This window comes from Protomyctophum parallelum (assembly GCF_964188405.1).
Source record: "Protomyctophum parallelum genome assembly, chromosome: 22".
NCBI lineage: Eukaryota > Metazoa > Chordata > Actinopteri > Myctophiformes > Myctophidae > Protomyctophum > Protomyctophum parallelum.
In genome coordinates, this window is record NC_139714.1 from 11,063,441 (window position 1) to 11,089,250 (window position 25,810).

Here is a 25,810-nt window from a genome sequence, read left to right on the forward strand (position 1 = left end):
ACCCAAGTAAAATGGGATGGAGAGAAAATCTCCTAAAAGCAATCACACTGGCCCAAAATATCTAAACAAATGTGTCAACCAATACAGTAGTCCATGTTAAGGATATGATCAATCATAGCTGTAGCATTAAGTGTCCTACTTTATGTGAGTGATTTAAACGTTGTGATTGGTCAAAAGAATATCGTATCCGGGGGCTAGGTGACGTCAGTGTTCTCTGCTGTTTTCTACCAGGGAGGAGGGGGGCGGGGGTGAAACAATACCACTACCTGTTTTCGACCGGCACCCGCCCCTCTAGACTGGAAATCATACAGGCTGGGTCAGGTTAACTTAATGTAAACTAACTTTGTTTTAAAGAAAGAGAATTGACATTTGTGTCCACTGAAAAATAATAATAAAATAAACTAAAACAAATAAACACACATTGAATTATAATAAACAGAGTCAAAAGTATAGTACTAGAAATTGTGTTTATATATACAGTATATGCTTTCTTTTTTTCTTTTCTTTTCTTTTTTTACATAATGGAAATATCACTTTTAGACGTTAACATACTCAAACATTCACTAATATTTTACAATAGTTTACAAAAAGGAAATAAGACAGATGGAAGGCGTTGTACCGAGAGCCACTGAAAGCAACAGGCCATTTTATAATAATATTGTCTCTGTCAGGTGGAAAACAGAAAAAAAGAAAAGAAAAAGAGAGAAAAAATGTATCCATTAAGGAAATGTGTCCTCAAAATGTCTATTTCTCAAATTCTGCCATACTCATGGGGACATTTGGCCCACACATATATAGTAAGACAAGTACAGGCACACACACACGCACGCACGCATACACATGTACGCACGCGCACACGCACACCAGGTTCAAAGCCTGCACAAGGTAAATCTGTGTGCAGCAATGTGTGTACGGCAGGGTGAAGAAATTCACACAAACATTACAATTCTAACACACAGGTGCAATGTCTCTTTAACCTTGTGCTTCTCGAACCTTTTAAAGGTGTTATAAGTGATATTTTTTGGTTAAAACAAAAAGGGCTTTGTTAAAAGGTTAAAGATCTATATTCTGATGACAGCAGTCATTGTTATAGTGTTTGTTCTGTAACACAGGTGCCCCTCTCTCTCCAACATTTTTTTAATAAACAAAAAAAGACATGTTCAGGTGGGGTTGCCAATTTCAGCAGGAGAGAATACACATAATATCATCTATTCTACAATTTGTGTAGCTGATATTCCAGTTCCAATATTGGATCTGCTCACTTCTTTGTGTCACCAATTTCATCCGTTTATCCTGTATCCTGTTCTCTCTCACTCTGATTGGATAATAATTATGATTTTATTTTCTAAACTAAAGGACTTTGATGGAATGCCTATTTTCGGGACATGTCATTATAGGACTAAGAATTTCAAAAATAGTTTGAAGAAAAAAAGAAAATGGTTCTCCCAAACCATCCACAATTTTCAAACTCACAACTCATTACCTCAGTTTTGGGGATCAATGAGATGAGACTTTATTAGAGGTAATGATGTACTATGTAATGTTCCCATTGCGAGCTCAGGGAAAAATGTTTATTTTGAGCTTCAGGCCGTGTCCATACCTAGAAACAGTATTTTCTGTAAATGTCTCAATTGAAGAAACAGGGAGATCAAATACATCCACCACAACTTATACTGTATTAACATACTCTAAAATGTTAGCTTTACGGAGCTACAGGGAATTAAAAGTAGGGCTGGAACTCATTTTCTATTATTTTCTGGAAAGACGGGAGACGACAATTCATTCTGAACAGAACCAGTATCTTTTACTAGGGCGTTCAAATACAGTACTTAATACAGTACGGAAGGCAATTGACCTTTTCACTTTTGGAAAATGATATTGAAGGAACTGTTAACTGGTTAATGTGGGTATACCGTCAATTTAAAAGCGTAATGTTTTTACCCACACAGCGCTGGTTAATTGGCAGGTATCAATACACCTTTAGACCAACATGTTTGTACCTGCGAGGGTGATTAGATTTATTTCTTGATATCCTCTTGTTTAAACATGACGTCATGGGCCACTATACTCGATAAAAGGCTTGATAAGCCTAGAGCTAATTAATACTGGGTACTCAATAAGCTTGTTATTAGGTTTTTCCAGCTCCATCCCCACTTAATACTGTATTAGGGCTGGGCAATTAACATATCGAATTCGAAATATACCGAAACCAATATTAGAAACATTTACTGAAAGAAAAAACTAAATCGATTAGTCGGATTAACCAATTAACCCTTTATTATACTTTCACATACAAAAACAGCAGATCTACAAGCTCACAAGGCATTGTGATGCGTTGTGAGCTTGTAGATCTGCCATTTTCTATTCATAATCGTTCATTAATTGTAAACGAGGCAAAAGTTTTAAATAATAGTCATATCGCCCCAGCCCTACACAGTACTCTCTAGTTGTGCATGTGCATGCGTGTATATGTGCATATATGTGCGTATGTCCGTGCGTGCATCTCAGTCTAGTGGCAGGCAACAACAAACGCCACGGGCCGTCGTACTTCCTGTCTTCCTCTTCCTCTCTCGCCCTCCTCCTCCTCCTCCTCCTCCTCCTCCGTGGCTCCGCCAACCTCCACGAGTGCCTGCGTGGAATCGCACGACCTCTCCTCCTCCTCGCCTCCTCCGCCCACTCCCCCCCCGCCGTACAACCACCCCAGTGCCGCCAGCTGGCCTCCTCCTGGCTGTGTGGTCCTCCTGCTCATCAGCGCCCTCTGCAGGTCTTCCCGGGCCAGCGGGGTGAACAGCAGGTAGAGCAGCGGGTTGACGCAGGCGGGCAGCGCCACCACCAGGAGGAGTGCTCCTTGCACGGCCTCCAGCTGTGTATAATTACAATGTATCATTTACAGATGACAATGGGCTCTATGCATACACGTCATTTTAGAAAGAGCTACTTCCTTCACAGGTGTTACCGATGATGCTCTGTTCCACACTCTGGTCAAACAGAGTCTGGGTGCTGCTATTGTGCATGTTGGCTCACTGGAAACACTGTGCTACGTTGTTATTGAGCAGACGATCTCACAACTACACCAGTGGGTCTCAAAGTGTCCTTGAGTGGAACCAAATGGCCCTGGCCCGTACGGGTGTGTAACTCTGTACACTGTACACTAAATCCCTTGGCACTATCATCTCTGCTCACAATATATCCTATCACTGCTACGCCGATGACACACAACTGTTCCTATCCTTCCCCCCCTCTGCCACTCAGGTGGAAGAGCGCATCACTGCATGCCTGGCTGACATCTCACAGTGGATGTCCTCCAACCACCTCAAGCTGAACCCAGACAAGACTGAGCTTCTCTTCTTCCCAGCTAAGTCCTGCCCTATGCGGGAGCTAACTATTTCCGTAGACAACGCCCTGGTAACGTCTGTCCCAACAGCCAGGAATCTTGGTGTTGTCCTGGACAGTCAGCTCTCGTTCAAAGCTCACATCACAGCTGTCACTCGATCATGTAGGTTCACACTCTATAACATACGACGAATTAGACCGTTCCTCACCCAGGAATCAGCCCAGCTCCTAATCCAGACAACAGTCTTGTCAAAACTCGACTATTGTAACTCCCTCCTTACTGGCCTACCAGCATGTGCACTTAAGCCTCTCCAGCTGATCCAAAATGCAGCAGCTCGCTTGGTCTTCAACCAGCCAAAATTCTCACATGTCTCCCCCCTGCTCCGCTCCCTCCACTGGCTCCCGGTCGCTGCCCGCACAGAATACAAAACTCTGATGCTGGCATTCAAAGCAACCAAAGGTATGGCTCCCCCATATCTTACAAGTATGATTGAACCCTACAAACCCTCCCGCGCACTCAGATCAGCCAACGCAGGGAAACTGGAAGTACCCTCACTAAAAACGCCGGGACAACGCTCCACACGTCCCAAACTCTTCTCCCTTCTGGCTCCAAAACTGTGGAATGCACTTCCCATTGCAGTCAGAACTGCAGCATCACTCCCAATCTTCCGCCGTAGCCTGAAAACCCACCTTTTCAGACTCCATCATGGCCCATAGCACTTACCCTAACCCCTTAGATAGCATTTCTGTTGGCTTAGATAGCATTTGACACAGACTTATAGCATGTTATGTAGACAGCACTATAATTGTATTGTATATAGTCATAGCACGCCATAGTACATATGTATAGCATAGTAGTGAATATGTATAGTTTATTATGTATAGTGTATGTATAGCTTCATCATATAGATATTCCACTGTTACCTTCTTAGCTTACGCATGTTTCATGATAGATGCTTTTATGTGATGTATTCCCATGCTTTTGTTCTTGCTTAAATGTAAGTCGCTCTGGATTAAGAGCGTCTGCTAAATGCCTAAATTGTAAATTGTAAACTCTGAGAGTGTAGAAACGTGGAGGACACTTTACACTCCAAAAGGGCTCGCAGTTGAGACTCCACGCTGGATTGTTGTTGTTTTTCAATCTCCCCCACCGGCCGGCGCGCCTCCCACACACATCAATTTACAATTTAGGCATTTAGCAGACGCTCTTAATCCAGAGCGATTTACAGTAAGCAAGAACAAAAAACATGATACATACAATACATCAAAACAGGAAAATAGTCATCATGAATCCAAGTAAGTTTAAGAACCTAACAGTGAAATATGTACAGTATCTAAGGAATCTATATGTGTATAGTGCTATGTCTTACATAAAGTGCTATATAAGTTACATAAGTTGAGCCTATATGCATACGCCTGTAGGAGGTCGAGGCTATGGCAAGTACTACGGCAAGTGCTATGGGCTAAGATGGGAGTCTGAAAGGGTGCGTTTTCAGACTGCGGCGGAAGATTGGAAGTGAATCTGCTGTTCTGATTGCAATGGGAAGTGCATTCCATAGTTTTGGAGCCAGAAAGGAGAAGAGTTTGGGACGTGTGGAGCGTTGTTTTTAACAAAGCTACTTTGCTGTGTCGTTTCCCTGAGTCGGCTAATCCAAGCGCTCGGGAGGGTTTGTAGCGTGCGATCAGACTTGCAAGATTTGGCGGTGCCGTACCTTTGGTTGCTTTGAATGCCAGCGTCAGAGTGTTGTACTCTGTGCGGGCCAGACGTTAAAAACCAGACGTTTTGGATCAATTGGAGAGGCTCACTACAGATTCACGCTTGACGACGTCAATGACCGTGTGAGCAACAAAGCGACAAATATACGCTGTGATCTTTGCATCTTTGCATATACCTGGTGTGAACGCATCATAAGGGCTGAGGGTTTTTTAAACCAAACAGAAATGTAATATATGAATAACCTTGAGGTGCAGCAGGGAGGATAAGGAGAGGAACGCCACGGGCAAGAAGAGGACGAAGTTGGAGAAGATCAGGAAGGCGACGTGGCGCGTCATCATCACGGCCGCCTCCTCCTCCTCCTCCTCCCTGGGGCTCGAACCGCCGCCGACGTCACAGGCGCGGTACGTGTGCACATACGCGTGCACGTAGGCCAGCGTCATGAGCAGGAAGCACAGCGAGTTGAGCAGGAGCAGGGAGAGAGACGAGGAGAGGCAGGAGGAGAGCGAGAAGAGCGGGAGGCACAGGGACGTAGTTCCGTCCTCGGCCAGCAGAGGGGGCAGAGTCGCCGCGAAACCCAACAGGAAGCAAACGCACACGGACAGGCGGAGGGAGAGAGGAGAGAGAGAGGGAGAGACTGGAGGAGAGAGAGAGGGAGACAGACAGACAGAAATACAGATTATTATCTAATAATAATAATAATAATGTTGGTTTACTTTAAAGCACCAAGACAACTTTAGTTTTTTTCAACCAAGGTTCATGTTTTAGGTTGTTATTAGAGAAACTAAAAGGTGAGTGTTAATTTTCTTTCATTTGCTGCTTTCTTTCGTTTTGGGGATTTTAGCAGTTTTTGACAGGGGGGCGGGGGCATTCGACCATGGGGCTAAATATGTATTTTTTTTACAACATTTGATGGTGATTTATTTATTTATTATTTACTATAGTCCTAATAAACCCCAGGAAATTACATCTGGCCACAGAAGATCACATGATCTACTGAATGTGAAGGTACTACTGGGGGAAGGCTTATACTGTGTGTATAGGCTCAATATGTCAGTTTGTCACATTCAATAGATCCTGTGATCTTTTGTGGCCAGATGTAATTTCTTGGGGTTTATTAGGACTATAGTAAATAATAAAAAAACAAATCGCCATAATATTTTGTAAAAAAATACATATTTAGAATGTATACATATTTCGAATGCCCCCGCCCCCTTGTCAAAAACTGCTAAAATCCCTATAACGAAAGAAAGCAGCAAATGAAAGAAAATTAACACTCACCTTTTAGTTTCTCTAATAACAACCTAAAACATGAACCTTGGTTGAAAAAAACTAAAGTTGTCCTTTAACGTAAATATAATTATAAAATCATGTTGACATGGTATTTTTTCTATGTACGGGGTTGAGTACTTTGTCCGAATAAATTCAAATTCGAATATAAAGTTAATCATTTCTGCCTGTGTGTACAACTGTACATTATGCGCGTGTGTGTGCGTGTGTGTGTGTGTCCTGGGCATGACGTTAAACTGCTCCATTGTAACTACCACCGTTAATGTAGTGGGTGCAGATTTAAGATGCATTTGCAACCTCTGTGGACACTGCATGTGCTTCAACACCATCGCAAGCCTGAATACAAGAAAGAGAGGCTGGCCTCTAGCGGGGTGTCCGTCCACTATGGAAACAACAGTGGGTGGATTCTGGGCCCATGAGATACGCTACGGAGAGCCATATGAAACCGGGCCGCAACGCAGGAGGGGACGGGGAACTTTGTTCCTTCGGGTGGTCCAGCCTGGGACATGCAGACTGCTTGTTGATTTTGATTTGACTTGATTTATTTGATCTATTCTTGATACAATTCATAAAAGAGCAGTACAGAATTATCAGGATTGCACAAAAAGTAAGAGGACTTAATTCCGTGGTGATCCAAATAAATAGTTACAGCATTATGGTAGGAAGAACATGTGTGTACTAAAATCACAATAATAATTACATTTACAACAGACCGTCATAGATCAGTAAACAAAAGACAATACATAGATAAATAAAACACTATACTAACTTGCCCATCAGCCAATTTATCAACATATTTTTTTAAATGTTCTGGGCAAATTTAATTTCTTGGAGCGGGTTTCGAACTTTGAACGCATCCATACCTTTCTGAGTGAGCGTGTTGCGTGCTCTGCTCCTCTCCAGAGCAGCAAGGGTTAACAGGAAGAGGGCAGTTTCAGAGGAGAACACAGACAGGAAGCCACTCAGCCCGCACAGGAAGCTGTTCTCCCAACGCGCGCCATACCTGCGCGCATGCACGCACGCACACACACACACACACACACACCCACACACACAGGGTATTTTATATAAGAAGGTAAGGTCACCTGTATGCCATTTTGTCTATCCGGCAGATTCTCTCACTGGGAGTGAATTAGAGCCAGGTGTGGACCACCTTATATGAACAAACACTATTTATATATTTTTTGTTTTTGTACGATTTGTTTAAGGCTTTCCTGCCTTTATTCATAGTTGAAGTTAGTTAGTTAGTTAGTGTCTGAGTTCCGGATCCAGTCTTTCCTCCTGTATATTGCTGACTGTTCCTTCTTAATCATCCTCCTTGCACACTGGTGTAGGTCAGTGCTTCTCAATCATTTTCATGTCAAGGACCAATGTCAAATAACCTAAACATATCTTAAATATTAACTAGACACAAAACAATTCTAAATAGTTTTCTTCTCATCATGAGACCAGTGATTATTAACCCATTCTGACCGGGCACCCATTTTGGTGTCAGCATCATGTTATGCTTTAGCTATTTAAAAATAGCAGATCTACAAGCTCATATCGCGCCACCGAGTGGCGCGATACGAGCTTGTAGGTCTGCTATTTTTGAAAAATCGAAGAGCGACTAACATTTTTAGAATCTGATCTCAGGTCAGAATGGGTTCATCAGACCAGTGTGTGTCCGGCGGAAACCTCGTATGAATCTGATCTCAGGTCAGAATGGGTTAATCCTAATGGTTATTGATTTGAAGCCCCAGCACTGCTCAGTACCTCCAGAATCTTCCGTAGGTCCAGGCGTCAACCACAGCCGTCCATCCGGTCCAAACTCCCATCATGCCGTTCACCAGCGCCAGCAGGCCAATCAGAAGCTTGGGAGGCGTCAGTCGAGAGGTGGGCGTGGCCGGCAGGAAGACGGACAGCGCCACCAGCACGTTGCCGACCAATGAGAGCAGGGCGATGAGCCACACCCCTCCGCGGAGGAGCCAACCGCTGAAGAGATGAAGACAGGTATGCAGCGGACCTGCAGACAGAAAAACACTCCACTGCAAACCTGTCTCCATCTCTTACCCCTTATCCCTAAACCTATTATCCCTTATCTTATCCCATACCTGTCTCCATCTCTCACCCCTTATCCCTAAACCTATTATCCCTTATCCCATACCTGTCTCCATCTCTCACCCCTTATCCCTAAACCTATTATCCCTTATCCCATACCTGTCTCCATCTCTTACCCCTTATCCCTAAACCTATTATCCCTTATCCCATACCTGTCTCCATCTCTTACCCCTTATCCCTAAACCTATTATCCCTTATCCCATACCTGTCTCCATCTCTTACCCCTTATCCCTAAACTTATTTGACCTTTTTTACTATTTTGAAAGACATTTTAAAGTTCAAATAGCCGATCTACAAGCTCACTACGTGTTGATGTAGATCGGCTAGTTGAACTATTTTAAAACGTTTTTCAAGATAGTAAAATGTGGCAAATACGTTTAGGGATAAAGGCTAAGGCATGTTTGCGCGCGCAGTAGAATGTAGATCTAAAACTAAGAAGATAATAAAAACTTGACAAATCATTTTAACTGAAATAAACTAACTGAATGTACAAATCTAACTAAAACTAACTGAAATCATAGAGAAAAGGCCCTTAGTGCGTGCGTGCGTGCGTGTGAGTGCGTGTGTGTGTAGTGTGTACCTGGTGTAGGTGTACAGTGGACGGTGTGTGTGTGTATTGTTGGTTCATCTTGGGGGTCCTGATCTGAAACACACGCACGCACGACACACCCACACACACACACACACACACACACACACACACACACACACACACACACACACACACAATCAATCAGTTGGTTTCAGAGCCTCTTAAGCCCAATGCAGTCAACATGTCTTCGGTGAAAATGTGTCAGCGACCTGCCCCAGTGTTTGGGAACCAGTGCTCTACTCAATACGAATGAAAGAATATGTTATATTTTAGGCTATTTATTCTTACTTCAGATCACACTTTCGCCTCAATGTCCCTTCATAACCTAATCATTCTACACTGCTTGAACCATCAACAGTAAGTAGTAGTGTGTGTGTGTGTGTGTGTGTGTGTGTGTGTGTGTGTACCGTTGTTTTGTTCCTTCGTTATCTCTACTTCTTTCAGACAGGAGATGAATGCACAACACTGGAATGCATATGGTACCTCCATCACCCTGCTCACACACACACACACACACACACACAACTTATTGTTCAGAGGAGAACACAGACAGGAAGCCATGCAAGGCACCAACCAGCACATCAGGAGCAATTAGGGGTTCAGTGTCTTGCTCAAGGACACTTCGACAATAACTCTGGGGGAGCCCGGGTTTGAACTGGCAATCCAGCAACTCTACCCCTGAGCCACCGCCGCCCCGAGACAGCACATGCAGCATCATGTAGGCATAATGTACACATGCAGCATCATGTAGGCATAATGTACACATGCAGCATCATGTAGGCATAATGTACACATGCAGCATCATGTAGGCATAATGTACACATGCAGCATCATGTAGGCATAATTTACACATGCAGCATCATGTAGGCATAATGTACACATGTCACATGCAGCATCATGTAGGCATAATGTACACATGTAGCATCATGTAGGCATAATTTACACATGCAGCATCATGTAGGCATAATGTACACATGTAGCATCATGTAGGCATAATGTACACATGCAGCATCATGTAGGCATAATTTACACATGCAGCATCATGTAGGCATAATGTACACATGTCACATGCAGCATCATGTAGGCATAATGTACACATGTAGCATCATGTAGGCATAATGTACACATGTCACATGCAGCATCATGTAGGCATAATGTACACATGTAGCATCATGTAGGCATAATGTACACATGTCACATGCAGCATCATGTAGGCATAATGTACACATGTCACATGCAGCATCATGTAGGCATAATGTACACATGCAGCATCATGTAGGCATAATTTACACATGCAGCATCATGTAGGCATAATGTACACATGTAGCATCATGTAGGCATAATGTACACATGCAGCATCATGTAGGCATAATGTACACATGTAGCATCATGTAGGCATAATGTACACATGTCACATGCAGCATCATGTAGGCATAATGTACACATGTAGCATCATGTAGGCATAATGTACACATGCAGCATCATGTAGGCATAATGTACACATGCAGCATCATGTAGGCATAATGTACACATGCAGCATCATGTAGGCATAATGTACACATGCAGCATCATGTAGGCATAATGTACACATGCAGCATCATGTAGGCATAATGTACACATGCAGCATCATGTAGGCATAATGTACACATGTCACATGCAGCATCATGTAGGCATAATGTACACATGTAGCATCATGTAGGCATAATGTACACATGTCACATGCAGCATCATGTAGGCATAATGTACACATGTCACATGCAGCATCATGTAGGCATAATGTACACATGCAGCATCATGTAGGCATAATTTACACATGCAGCATCATGTAGGCATAATGTACACATGTAGCATCATGTAGGCATAATGTACACATGTCACATGCAGCATCATGTAGGCATAATGTACACATGCAGCATCATGTAGGCATAATGTACACATGCAGCATCATGTAGGCATAATGTACACATGCAGCATCATGTAGGCATAATGTACACATGCAGCATCATGTAGGCATAATGTACACATGCAGCATCATGTAGGCATAATGTACACATGCAGCATCATGTAGGCATAATGTACACATGCAGCATCATGTAGGCGCTCGTGTACCTGACTCGAGGTAAACTCTCTCTCTGTATCAGCTGGGTCAGCTGACGATTCCCAGCCAATCGCAGGTGAGTTAGACTGCCTAGGCCAATCACCGGCAGGGAGGAAAGCTGATTGAACGAGAGGTCCCTGGAAAGACAGAAAAAGGGAGAGACAGAATAATGTATTATTACACAATGGAAGAAAATAAATGACTTCACTTAGCACTTCTTATATCAACTAATTATATCTCGTCCCTTGTTATCTCAACTCATTTGATGTGATCTCATCTCAAACGAATGTAATCTGAGGCTAACTGATCTCATCCCCTGAATCAGGTGACCACAAGGGGGAGATAAATGTCATTTCCACATTTCCACTGTTGACGACGTGATGTTGTGTTACGTTTTCTTTATGCTATGTTAATTGAATACATGATATGACCACAATGGAAACAAGTCCCCAGGAGTTTCTTTGTGTTATCATTTTAGCCGTGACGTCTTACTGTACCTCGTGCTGTTCGCATTTATGACTAAGTATTCACTCAATCAATCTCATGGTGTGTACTGTAGTTCTCACAGTTTGTTGAGAGCAGGCAGAGCAGCAACACCACTGGACTCCACTGAAGACAACCTGTTCCACGATATGTCCCTATGAGAGGACAGACAGACAGACAGACAGACAGGCAGACAGACAGACAGACAGACAGACAGACAGACAGACAGACAGACAGACAGACAGACAGACAGACAGACAGACAGACAGACAGACAGACAGACAGACAGACAGACTATTCAGTGATCAGTTTGTGGTAAACAATGAATAATATGATTTTGTATTGTTTTAACGTAAATGTCTAGCCAGAGTACATTTTTGAATCATTTGATTGCTGTATTTAAACAAAAGTAGTAGGTCTATCCAAAATGTCTATAGAGACCCATTTCTCCAGTTCCAAAGAGTCCAGGAGTTTGTTTCAGGGGTTGTGTTGATTCCGTCGACTAAAACTCTGGCAAAAGATATCTGTCAACGACTACGAAAGGTTTATGAAAAAGAAATAAAAACTAAGCTATGATGACTGCGGTGTGTGTGTGTGCCCGTGTGTGTGTGTGTGTGCCCGTGTGCGTGCGTGCATGCATGTGAGTGCGTGTGTGCGTGCGTGCGTGCACTCACATTGTGTGCAGGGACAGCAGACCATGGAAAGTGTTCTCGGATATCTGCTGAATGTCATTATGATGAAGATCTCTGCGACCATCACACACACACACACACACACACACACACACACACACACACACACAGATTAGATAATTAAAATCGATTAGAATAAAGTATGAGTGTATCCTATTACTAATGTCATCATCATTACAATGGTACAATATATGATCATAATATAATAACATGCTTACATCTTCTGGAGACGTTTACATTCTGACAAACTGGGTAGAGACTGGAGTCTGTTATAAGACACATCACTGAGAGAGAGAGAGAGAGAGAGAGAGAGAGAGAGAGAGAGAGAGAGAGAGAGACACAGACAGACAGAGACAGACAGACAGACAGACAGACAGACAGACAGTTTGACTTATTCATTGGTGGACATGAAAGGCGCTTGATTCTTCTTCGTTGGTGTCATACTTACAGTAGTTGGAGGTTTGGAAGCTTCTCACAGAGCATGGGAGGAAGAGAGGAGATCCTAGATCCTGTTATAGTCCTACACACACACACACGCACGCACACACACACACACCCGCGCACGCATGCACACACGTGCACAAACCCACGCATGCACGAACCCACACACACAAATCCACTCACAAAAATAAAATGTGAAAATATAACACACACATTTTATTGTAAGGTGTGTGTGTGTGTGTGTGTGTGTGTGTGTGTGCGTGCGTGCGTGCGTGCATGCACGCATGTGTGTACGTGCATGCGTGCGTGCGTGTGTGTGTGTGTGTGTGTGTGTACTGTATGTGTGTGCGACCGTGCATGTCTTACAAGCTCTCCAGATGATAGGTTCCAGTCAGGTTTGGAAACTCTGTGAGTTCAGCTGCTCCATTTAGAGATCTAGGGAGGGAGAGAGAGAGAGAGAGTGACACCCCCCCATCTGAAAACATTTTGTGCCTTGGACCCCCAGAAGAGAAGATATGTGTTAGCCCATTCTGGACGGGAACCCGGCAAAATGTTCTAAATTCTGTAATGCGCAATCTACGTAAAGCACCTTGGATAAAGGCACTATATAAATGCACTATCTATTTACCATTTGCCCTGCATATTTCAGTGTGTTGTAAATAATATGTAGTATCTGACTGTCCCACGTTCAGGCTATAATATCCAAATAGAGAAATCTACCCCCAACTGAAGAATGTTTTTTATCCATGTTGACTGACAGGCATGTGTTGTTTCACATTGTTTCTCTTCATATCTAAGTAAAGACCTTGAGCTCAGGTCATTCATTGAAAGAGCTTGTTTATATCTCTGTTTGAAAGGGGAGTGTGACTGTCTGGCTCCAGATAAAATGTTCTCTTTTTAACTTTTTAATTAACTACCGGTATGTCTTAATTCCTGCACAACGCTCCCCACGCATTTCTATCAGCACCTGTTACATTTGATTACACACACAGTCAGTGTGCAGTTACACCACACACATCTTTATTTATTAACTTTTATATCAAGTTATTATATAGTTCATACAATATTTAAATAAAGATAAAGAAAACGTTATTGTCCATTACATTTACATAAAATGGAAATGTGTCTTTGGCACACCGGCAGTCAGTTTACAACAATAAAACATTATAATATTACATAAAATACACAGATGCATTAAAATACTATATAAAATGCATTTACATAACACAGCAACAGTGATCATGGGCAGTGGGGATTATGTGGTGGAACTATTTAACTTTTTCTTATTTAAAATGTCCACAGCATGTCCACAAAGTATTGTATTGTAACCATTCTTTTTAGCAATTTTTTCCCCAAGCCTCCTGCCCGATGGCAACAAATCTGAATTGCTTGTCTTGTTGCAATGTCTCCAATGATCTTACTTGCCTGCTTGTTTTTGAGTGGTGCAACCACTCCAAGGAACAGCAATGTCCGCGTTCACCTACCTATGTGTTCGCCTTGGTCATGGTCATGGTGTGTTTACTAGCATTAAAACTTCTCACGTTCCCTGAGAAGATAAAGCCGCTGCCTTGCGTTTTTTTGTAAATATTATCTGCACTGGTCTGAAAGGTGAGCTTATTGTCTATGGTTGTTCCCATGATATTTAAAGTCACTGGCCTGCTCCACTTCCTCCCCACTCATAGTAACAGGCCTAAAGATGGACCCTGAGCCCTCTGCTCTTGAACCCCCTCCCAAACACAGGCCAGCTCGGTCTGGGAGTAAGAGGGACTGGAAACGTCCTGCATGTCAGACTCATCAGTGTACTTTATGAGAGAGAACTCTTTGTTGTTGTATTTCAAGTTTTTCAACTCATTTGTGTGTATAGGGAGAATAACAGCACCCCTGTGGGATGCCAGTATTCAGGAAAAGGACAGAGTGTTAATTAATACAGACTCGTTGGGGTCTAATCCACAAAATGTGGTTACTACTAACGTTCAGGTCACACCTTAGAAGAAGATGGAGTATTTATACGACCCCCGGTGTAGTGCCTCACGAAATTAGGATCACAAGTAAACGAGGAACCTAGCACCAGTCTAAACAATATACTAGAAAGAAAGACAACACAAAAGTGTTGTACCCTGCCCTCTTTTTCTTCTTTCTAATTACTTGTCCGGCCCAACATTTTTTGTTTATTGTCATAAGTTTGTTTATTGTCACTATCCGAGTTGGCTTTGTCTGAGGCTTACAGGTCTTTAAATAAATACCTCTGAAAAACATGTATTGTAACTTATCTTCCGGGCCGCTCGTCGGCGACATAATGAAACTGTAAGATACCAGGTACACCATGAACCTAGCACAACACACAGGGGTGGACAAATTACTCAACCCCAGTACATTAGTCAAAGTATACTCCTATAGTCAAATATTACTCGGCTACAAGTGACAGTTGCTCAGTCAAATTTACACTTGAGTTAAGAGTACTTGCTTTAAAATAAGTACTGTAAGTATTGAACTGAATATGACACTACGCGCTCATGCTGATTCCTAGTTTGTGACAGTTTTACCAGTGGAACGTGCACAATGTCTATTAATTAAGACCATTAGTGTTCTTAATTAATGCATGCACGATGGGCGAGGTCGCTTCTCGCCCTCAGGGCGTCTTGCTGGTGTTAGGCGGGGATGTTTTCGTGTTACCAAAACATGAAAACACCAAAAATACAGCAACAGGGCAGTGTGTTTCTGCAGATAAACAGTGGTGGAAAGTAACTAGGTACATTGGTAGCCATATTTAAGTACAATTTTGATGTAATTGTACTTTTGTACCAATTTCTAATAATTTTATTCTCCCAGAGCTTATTTCCAAACATACCCCCTAGATGGAGCCCTTGTTCTTCTTTTCCACTGTTTTCCCGCTCAATTTCTGTGTGTGTGTGTGTGTGTGTGTGTGTGTGTGTGTGTGTGTGTGTGTGTGTGTGTGTGTGTTTGTGTGTGTGTGTGTGTGTGTGTGTGTGTGTCTCACAGTGTTTGTAGTTCAGGGAGGTTCTGGAAGGCAGAGCGGCCGACTGACTGGATTGGATTGTCATAGAAGAAACTACATCAGGCGCACACACGCACACGCACACGCACACACACACAAACACACACACACACACACACACACACGTGAACATTTGAAGAAATACATCATATTGCAAGACATACATTACACTCTGCATGCATGTGTGTGCACACACACACACACACACACACACACACACACACACACACACACACACACACACACACACACACACATGCAGACAGGGTGGTACCCACATGGAGAGAAGAGCGGGGTTCCCAGTGAAGGCGTTCTCTGGAATTGACCGGATGCTGTTGCTATGGAAACCGCTGGGGAACGATTAAACCGGTACACAAGCTAGAATGGTTAATCAATAATCCGTACATTAATCACAATCATCATCATCATCATCACTTCACTGATTAAAGGTTTAGTAGGAAACTTTGGAGAACACTGTTAATGAACGAACACTAAATATTCGGTTAAAAAAAAAGAAAAACCTGAATGATCCCTCCAGTAGTGGAATAAGTATCGATACCACAATGTAGAAATAGCAGAAAGAGCTTGTAGATCTGCTGTTTTCAAATGGCCAAAATGTATATACACTGTATAGGACTGAAGTGCTAAATGTATGTTTTGTAATAATAATCAAAATCGACAAAGTAACAAGTACAATATTTGCCTCTGAGATGTACCGGAGTAGAAGTAGGCCTACTGGAAATGGGAAATACCTAAAAATTGTACTAAAGTACCGTCCTTAGTAAATGTACTTTGTTTACACCACTGGGTCTCTCTGTAAAAGTGTGTAGCAGAGCAGTGGTTTTTAACCACTGGTCCTTGAGGGGGTTCCAGGTGGTCCCCAGATAAACTATAGGGAGTTTGTAACCAAATGGAGCCTAAACAAGATCTTTAACTCTTGAGAGTGTAAAATGAAACCAAATACGCTCTCAAGAGATACATTATAATTTTTTTGTTAAACATCAATTATTATTTTGATCAATGTTTCCCTGTTATCTGTTATGGTAACACATCAATACAGCATGGAATTGTGGACAAAATCGTATAAAAACGTAAAGTTTTGGGTCTGAGAGTCTAAATGTCATCAAACGGTTGTCTGTGGCTCAAATGCCAAACAAATAAAGTCAGCGATGCGATCTAGTGAGCGATGAAATCTCATTCAAATACACTTTCAACGAGACTGTCCTGTCCTGGCAAAGCGACAGCGCGCCATACACCGTCCTACCCTCCTACAGTATTATGTATCGGCCCTTATTTGTCATATGGGGTTATATCGGTATCTGCGAATATGCCAGTCTAAACACTGATCCGACACAGGGGTAAGGGGTTGACACTATGGCAGGTAAGTAAAATGTTGGGGCATGTGGAGTTGCCCAAACTGCAAGTGCACATTTGAGTGAGGAGGCTACAGTATATAGCTATAGATACAGTAGCTATAAACAGGACAAGATATATATAGCTAGATAGCTATAAACACAACACCAGATCACAACACTGGTATCGGTATTCGGTGTCGGTGTCGGCTAACACAGACATTGTGGTATCGGATCGGGAACGAAAAAAGTGTATGGATCCCTATACACTGTATAGGGATCGATACAGTCTCTAGAGGCTCTATTCGAGCCAGGTTTCGCGGCCCCAACCACATGTATTGGTTGAGATCTACACGGTACTATTTAAGTATTTATTGCTTATTTGATTGGCCTCAGGCTACGTCGCAACGCAATGGCCGATGCTCCATATCGGGACAATTTTTCGCGCAATATCGATATCGTTGTTCACTCGCTCCTTGCCTGCACAGATGAGGTATTATACTCACAGCTCTTTGAGGTTCCTGAGGGACTGGATGGCAACAGGGAAGTCCACCAGACTGTTGAAGTTCAAATCTCTTAAAGGAAATAAATGAAATGAAAAAAGGCTATTACGGCGTCAAAAGTAATCAACAAACTAGAGTTGGCAAACATTTGGAAAATAGCTGATCTACATGCTCACAACAATATTTATCTGTGGAACTGAGTCAAACTACATGTAATGCCTCAACACTCCAACTTCTTGTCAGTACAGGGTCATCAAATATTGACGGTGTCGTAAAGGCAGATTTTACACTTTGTTGCATGCTGAAACTAGCCGATATACTGTACAAGCTCGAGCCTGTAGATCGGCTCATTTCAGCCGAGCGCAACCGAATCTAAAATGTCTACTAGTCCCTCCCTAACATTTTTGTCTACTTTTTTATTTGTTGAGGAAATTGGCAGAATGGTGAAATCACCCCTCAACTATATTATGAAAGAAATATTGGGAGGGAAGCCTCCCCTACCCCTGCTGGGCGGGGCTTTATTTCTTTTTACATGAGTTGGTCGCCGGGCGTCATTATTCTAAATACAGACCGAATGCCCCATCTCAGAACCGGAGGCTACTATGTGTCTAGCAGATATAGTCGAGGGGTGATTTCACCCGCATGCACAAAGTTGTCTGTATATTTAGTCATAGTTTTAGTCATCATGGCTTAGATTTAAAAAGCGAAAAAGGGGTAGTCAACGAACATTTCCCTCCTTCACCTCTCTTGAAGAAAAGACAGTGTGGTTTTCTCTCCTCTGCAGGTCCTTCCTTTCACCTTTCACCTTTCTCCCCCCCCCCCCCCCCCCCCCCCCCCCCCCACACACACACACACACACACACACACACACACACACTAACTCACAGTGTCTCCAGACTCTGTAGACCATGGAAGCAACTGGTTCCCATAGAAGCAATCTTATTGTTGTTGAGATGCCTAGACAGAGAGAGAGAGAGAGAGAGAGAGAGAGAAATGACAGACAGACAGACAGATGTACAGTACGTACAGAGCAGTAAAATCACAGTAAAGACACTTTACTGTTACTGCAACAACTCCCCAAATAAGCCACGTCCACTTCCCCGCTGTGACTGGATTCCAACCCCCCCTATTTTCACGCCGTGTCAAAGTACTGTGCCTAAATCAAATGGCTACTACTTTGCATAACAACAGGTTTACCTGTTTACCTGAACGCACGTTCTCATACACAGTAAGCAGCACAGCAGTATGGCTCCAGTAGGCTATGTGGTGTTCTGCACGCAACAAGAATGCATCCCCCCTTTTTCTATTTTCCATTTTGTCTTACTTTATTAGTGATTTAGTTCTTAACTTGTTTTATTGACTTGTTTTCATTTTATTGTTGTTAAAGCACTTTGTGACTGTAATTGTCTGTGAAAGGTGCTCTATAAATAAACTTCACTTACTTACTTACTTACTTACATCAAAGAAGAGATTCGTCCAAAGGAAACTTTTTAGTTTTGCGACTGCAGGCAGCGCAGTAAAGAAGTTTGTCTGATTATTTTATGTCTACTTTTATTTTATTTTAATATATATATATATAGTTTTTTATTGGGGACAGCCAAGCAGTACATCTGACAAGAAAATCTTTGAAGTGTCCTTGAGCAAGACACTGAACCCCTAATTGCTCCCAATGTGCTAGTTGGTGCCTTGCATGGTTTCCACTGCCATCGGTGTATGAATGTGTGTGTGAATGGGTGAATGTAGCACAATCTCTGTAAAGCGCCTTGGATAAAGGCGCTATATAAATGCACCATTTACCATTTTACCTATGTTGTCATGAGCACGTGTATATGACTTATTAGTACCTGTAGGGGGCGCCAGAAACAGAGAGAGGGAGAGAGAGGGATAGTGCTGCTAGAGAGAGAGAAAGAGAGAGAGAGAGGTGGGGGGGGGGGGGGAATTGCACCACTCAGTTCACATGGGTGTGATTTTTTTTTCTAAGCTTAAGAAGTACATCACATCATTGAGCCAGATTGAGTGAGAGGGTGGATTTGGCGACTTCCAACATAGTAATACTAATATTCTTCTTCTAGCTAGCAGTGTTGCAAAGGCAATAATCTCTAACTTCTGATTCGTGTACTGTAAGGGGTTTGACGGTGTGCTGAATCAATTGACAGAGTTGTAGTGGAATTTCTAGCACGTCTGACAGTGTGACAAATACAAGTGACTAGAATCGCCGTAGCTGGGGACAAGACCAATACATGTGTATGAGGTGTGCTTGTGTCTGGGCACAGCGGTCGCACTTCGAGTCTGCCTCAGGATACATTTCAGCCACCCTGGCTTTACTAAGATGAGCTCTATGTACTATTTTCAGTTGAATTAGGCTGAGGCGTGCACATGAGGTGGTGGAGTTGGTGCGTCTGCCCACCACTCGTCTGTCAATACAGTACTTAATTCTCTTTCCCATTAGTTTTTTAACCCTTGTGTATTGGTATCAGTAAGAGATGAGATAAATGTGTAAGAGTCTGAAACAAACCCATTTTCAGTTGGTAGAATTAGGAGCAGTTTTTCCCATTTCTGGTCATTTTGTCGATGTGGGAATGAGCTGAATACCTGTCTGTCTTATGTCTACTTTTGTATTTGTGTGTCTAAAACTCTCACACTATAACAATACAGGCTTAGGCTATCAGTTGTTCTGTGTAGCTTATGTAGGCACGTGCACGTGCCTGACAGGGGAGAGTTTCCCCGGCCGGACGTGGCACGTGGAAGGAACATGTTATTCCGACCAGTTCCCCTCATTAGTTTAGAGACCAGCATTACGGCATGTTTTTGTGAGGGGAGAACATGCGAACTCCACACAGAAAGGAGTATATTTTTGAGATGGTATATAATCTGTGGCTGGTCGGCAGTTTATTGTCTCTCTGTGTGTGTATGTGACTGGATGGCACGTGTGTGTGTGTGTGTGTGTGTGCGTGCGACGTGCGTGCGTGCATGAGAGAGAGAGCAGTTGCTATGGTAGCTTTAACCATAGTTGCCACTAGCACTGCGCCGCTGTCTGCTCGCATTAGCTGCATAATGACACACACGCACACTCACACACACGCACACTCACACACACACACACACACACACACACACACACACACACATGCGTGCGTGTGTGAATAAGGGCCCCCAGCATTTCTCAAAGGCTTTTGGGTAATTTCATGCAAATTAGCTCTAAGCTGATTGAAGCAGCAGCAACAATTGACAGTGTATGAATACCAACACACACACACACACACACACACACACACACACACACACACACACACACACACACACACACACACACACACACACACACACACACACACACACACGCCATCCAGTCAAGCCAAGCATTAACACGATTAACTAAACGTTAGCAAATCACACAAAGTGATACTTCAGACTTTACTGTACTGGTCAGCTCCCAGTACAACAGTAGTAGACTGTGGTTGTACTGGTCAGCTCTCAGTACAACAGTAGTAGACTGTGGTTGTACTGGTCAGCTCCCAGTACAACAGTAGTAGACTGTGGTTGTACTGGTCTCAGTACAACAGTAGTAGACTGTGGTTGTACTGGTCTCAGTACAACAGTAGTAGACTGTGGTTGTACTGGTCAGCTCCCAGTACAATAGTAGTAGACTGTGGTTGAACTGGTCAGCTCCCAGTACAACAGTAGTAGACTGTGGTTGTACTGGTCTCAGTACAACAGTAGTAGACTGTGGTTGTACTGGTCAGCTCCCAGTACAACAGTAGTAGACTGTGGTTGTACTGGTCAGCTCCCAGTACAACAGTAGTAGACTGTGGTTGTACTGGTCAGCTCCCAGTACAACAGTAGTAGACTGTGGTTGTACTGGTCAGCTCCCAGTACAACAGTAGTAGACTGTGGTTGTACTGGTCAGCTCCCAGTACAACAGTAGTAGACTGTGGTTGTACTGGTCTCAGTACAACAGTAGTAGACTGTGGTTGTACTGGTCTCAGTACAACAGTAGAAGACTGTGGTTGTACTGGTCTCAGTACAACAGTAGTAGACTGTGGTTGTACTGGTCTCAGTACAACAGTAGTAGACTGTGGTTGTACTGGTAAAGCCATTAGATGAAGACATGATAAGACATGATAAGAGGAGGAAGGAGGTAAAGTGAATGGCTGAAGGGGTAGAACTATGTCTCTCTATGCCCCCCCCCCCCACTACTCTTCTTTTATTCATTTGTTCCTCACAACTTCCTCTCATCTGCTGGCCTGTTTATCCGTGACTAACACACACACACACACACACACACACACACACACACACACACACACACACACACACACACACACACACACACACACACACACACACACACACACACACAGCAGCAGCAGCAGCTCGGGGCAAAGATAGTATTCCTTTACCTGGAGTTTATAAAGAGGAGAGGGAGAAAATAAGGAGAAGAGAGGCAATAGCGTGTGTGTGTGTGTGTGTGTGTGTGTGTGTGTGTGCTCTGCTGCAGCCTGCAGACATAAATTAAGGCAGAAGGGCATGGGTTTATTAAATTATTCAGTGTAAGTGTACCTAATACTACTACTACTAATAATAATAATAATAATAATAATAATAATAATAATAATAATAATAATCTCTCTCTCTCTCTCTCTCCTCGGTGCTGTTGAAAGTCACCAGCAGATACTTTTCAAATATTCTTATTATTCAGTTTTGAATGATGAAAGTAATTGAACCTGTCATGTTGAAAGTGAGTGACGTGTGGAACTTTATCTGAATGGTGAGGGAAATACTGCCCTGGGACTGCGTTGTACTTTAGACCAGATTTAAGCTGGTCTAATGCTGTATTCACACTTGCAGCTGCAAAAGATAAGAGAGCTATATATAAGAAGCATCCTTGGCCGGTAGTCCGAGTCTGGCAGTGTGCCGCGGGTTCGACTCCCGATCCCGACGGCCTTTACTGCATGTCACTCCCCCATCTCTCTCCCCCATTTCCTGTCAGCCTACTGTCCGTCCCTCTATAAAAAATATAAAATAAAGGCGAAAGCCGCAAAAGAAAAGTCTGTCGCTGCACCGCTGAAGTAGTGAGCTAGCTTGTACATCTGCTATTTTTGAATATCCAGCGCAAAAATCTTGGTTAATTGCACTTTTTCATTGAACATTGGAACATATGAATAATAAAAACACACACACGCGTGCGTGTGTGTGTGTGTGCGTGCGTACGTGCGTACGTGCGTACTCACAACACTACAAGGTTAGCGAGGCTGGAGAAGGCGTGGTCAGGAACGTGACTGATGCGGTTCAGAGCCAATGTCATGGCCTGTAGGGAGCTGATGTCACTCAGCGCTCCGACCGGAACCTCCGACAGACAGTTATCGTCCAGCCACAGGTGGCGCAGGGCGGGCAGACCGGAGAAACAGCCAATAGGAACACTGGAAATGTGATTGGCGTCAAGACGCCTGAGAGGAGAGGAGAGAAGAGAGAGAGACAGGGGGGATATGCACAAAAATATGAATTATATGGGTATATATGTGTGATTGGGTGAATGTTGTAAAGCAATAAAGGCGATATAATTACACTGTTTATTTTCTGCCAACTTCTCTATTTCCATACAGTGCTGGCCCTGTGAGTATACTCTGGCAGGTATAACAACCTGAACTGCAGACTGGACGCATTTTTCAGAATAACTCCGGAAAGACGCCGCAAGTCATCCGACAAAACGCAGCAGTGTGCAGACACCTTATTAAGTCATTATTCACCCGCTTTACTGCCAGCGTTTTTACTCGTCTTTCAAGATCAAGATCCAGCGATTTCCCCACGCAGATGTAAACAAAGGATGGAAAGACGAGTGTCTCCTCTTTTCACCAAAAAAACAAAACATTGTAATCCCAACCTTCTGTTCTTTAGTTTATTGGCAGTTGAATATGGCTTGTTTTCACCAAAAACGCAATCTTGGGGAAAAAGTAAATAAATAAATCTGAGATAGATGCATGTATATACCCTTACCTTAGACCAAGTACAGAGCCAAAAGTCAAGTATACTTGATTGTTTAAGTGGCTAAATGTCTGAAAACGCACATTATCCTCAATCCAACATATGAATAGAAAAGATACGCTGACGATAGTGCTTTCAAGCAGGTCTAGACAACTCTATGAAATCTATTTAAAAAAGTCTGCAACACAATTGTATGCGTTAAGTAGTAGGGCTCCTCTTCCCTCTTTCAGCTATAAGGGGCCATTGGCCTGGAAAACATTGACTGACACATAACGTACACATGTACATGTGTTTGCACGGCAGCAAGCGCGCGCACGTGCACACATGAGCACATGCATGCACACACAGACGCTCTTAAAGTGAACAGACAGCTACAGGTATCACTCTGTCTCTGTTGGAACAAAACGGCCTCTGTTCTCAGAGAGAGAGAGAGAGAGAGAGAGAGAGAGAGAGAGGAGAGACAGCGCATAATAGTTGATCAGATAAATGTGTGTTTCATTCACAGAGAGACTCCAGTCTGTCCATCCTTATCTCCTCTCCTCACGTCTCCTCTTCTCCCATCCTCTCTCTCTCTCTCTCTCTCTCTCTCTCTCTCTCTCTCTCTCTCTCTCTCTCTCTCTCTTTGCTGTGTTTCGCCATTTCCCCATTTTACAAGATCAGGGTTGGAAAAGTACTCACATTTAGACCTGAGGCCGATTTTTAAAACGCCTTCTAAATCCAAAAACTAGTTGTTCTGAAAATCTTCTATTCAAATGTAAGACCATTCCTGTTGCTATGGAAACACCGATCATTTCCCAGTTTTAAAGGTATAATATTAACAATGTGGTAATAATAACCAGTAAGACACCCTGAGGGCGCGAAGCTACCTAGCCCGAAAGGGCGAGGTCGCGTGCACGCATCCGCCTGGGTGACAGCAGACTGCAGGGCGAGCGCTGGCGCTTTGGCATGGGGGGGGTGTCAGATTAACATATGGAATGAATTCTGTAGTGGCCATACATGGAGCGCGTCTTGAGTGTACAGGTTTTGATGAGGTATGGCCATACATGGAGCACGTCTTGAGTGTACAGGTTTTGATGAGGTCAGATCAACATATGGAATGTCAGAACAGGTCAGCTGTATATGGAGATCTAAGGGTGGCAGCGGGGGCAGTGTCTTGAGTGTACAGGGTTTTGATGAGGGTCGGGCCTTAATTTTCGGGCCTGTTGAGAACTTTGGGGCGGGCCATCTAGAGTTTGAATAGAAATGTATCAGTCAAAAGGGAGACATCGAAGAGGAAGGACAGGTGGGGAAGGATCTACATATGGAATGTCAGAACAGGACAGCTCCATATATGAAAATCTAAGGGTTTGAGGTTTGAGGGTAGTTGAGTTGCTGGCCGGCCTATATATGCAGATCTAGGTGATGAGGAAATACTGTATGTAAAATGTACCTCAAAATGTACAGTACTTAAGTACAGTCACTCCGCTGTACAAGACCCCTCATCCTCTCTCGGTTTCAGCATTGCTTGCATTAACATATGGGACAGCGCGCTCGTGTGTGTGTGTGTGTGTGTGTGTGTGTGTGTGTGTGTGTGTGTGTGTGTGTGTGTGTGTGTGTGTGTGTGTGTGTGTGTGTGTGTGTGTGTGTGTGCGTGCGCGTGCGCCTGCATGCATGCTCACAGTGACTGCAGATTAGGAAGATTCTGGAAGCCTCCGACAGGAACTGAAGTCAGCTGGTTGTTCTGAAGCATCCTAAACAAACACATTGACATTTTAAATATGGTTTCCACATGAAGGCCAGCATGCAATGACACAAATATTAAAGGTACAGCTATGGTTACATTCATAGAATCATGGCATTATGTCTTCATGATACAATAACATGTCACTCTGTACTCTATATGGGTGTCTCCACCATATATTGTATGTGACGGCTGCAGAGACAGGACAGTACTTTTCCAGCCTTTTTGCCTCTTCATTCACGCACACACGCACATGCACACACACACACGGGTTGACACTAATGCCCGGCGACTGCCCATGGCAAGTAAATAAAACGTTCGGGCAAGTGGAGTTTGCTTGCAGATTGGCCGACGGGCAAGTGCATTCCGTCTTCATTAAATATTATAGGATATTTATGAAGAACAATGCTAGCTTTTTACAACTAGCAGTTGCATTCATCCTGGTATTTCAAAGTGACTGTCACCACTCCGTAGCTAGCAACATTCATAACGGA

The 25,810-nt window shown here is 43.3% G+C and overlaps 1 protein-coding gene across 1 annotated transcript in view; it reads right to left on the bottom strand.

The window, feature by feature from the left end:
• Positions 1-2,509: 2,509 nt before the first annotated feature.
• Positions 2,510-25,810, bottom strand: part of LOC310853655 (leucine-rich repeat-containing G-protein coupled receptor 5-like) — a gene marked incomplete at its 3' end in the record, with an annotated part of 31,311 nt that continues 8,010 nt past the window's right edge. Inside the window, exons 4-21 of the mRNA XM_083758048.1 lie at positions 25,255-25,326; positions 22,846-23,061; positions 18,500-18,571; positions 17,618-17,686; positions 16,038-16,109; positions 15,742-15,813; positions 13,110-13,178; positions 12,751-12,822; positions 12,521-12,586; positions 12,285-12,356; positions 11,694-11,765; positions 11,139-11,264; positions 9,437-9,522; positions 9,018-9,080; positions 8,093-8,342; positions 7,201-7,340; positions 5,293-5,669; positions 2,510-2,863 (exon numbers count right to left, since the gene is read on the bottom strand). Of these exons, the coding sequence (XP_083614174.1) occupies positions 2,510-2,863; positions 5,293-5,669; positions 7,201-7,340; positions 8,093-8,342; positions 9,018-9,080; positions 9,437-9,522; positions 11,139-11,264; positions 11,694-11,765; positions 12,285-12,356; positions 12,521-12,586; positions 12,751-12,822; positions 13,110-13,178; positions 15,742-15,813; positions 16,038-16,109; positions 17,618-17,686; positions 18,500-18,571; positions 22,846-23,061; positions 25,255-25,326 (2,320 nt within the window). The remainder of the gene's footprint in view (positions 2,864-5,292; positions 5,670-7,200; positions 7,341-8,092; positions 8,343-9,017; positions 9,081-9,436; positions 9,523-11,138; positions 11,265-11,693; positions 11,766-12,284; positions 12,357-12,520; positions 12,587-12,750; positions 12,823-13,109; positions 13,179-15,741; positions 15,814-16,037; positions 16,110-17,617; positions 17,687-18,499; positions 18,572-22,845; positions 23,062-25,254; positions 25,327-25,810) is intronic.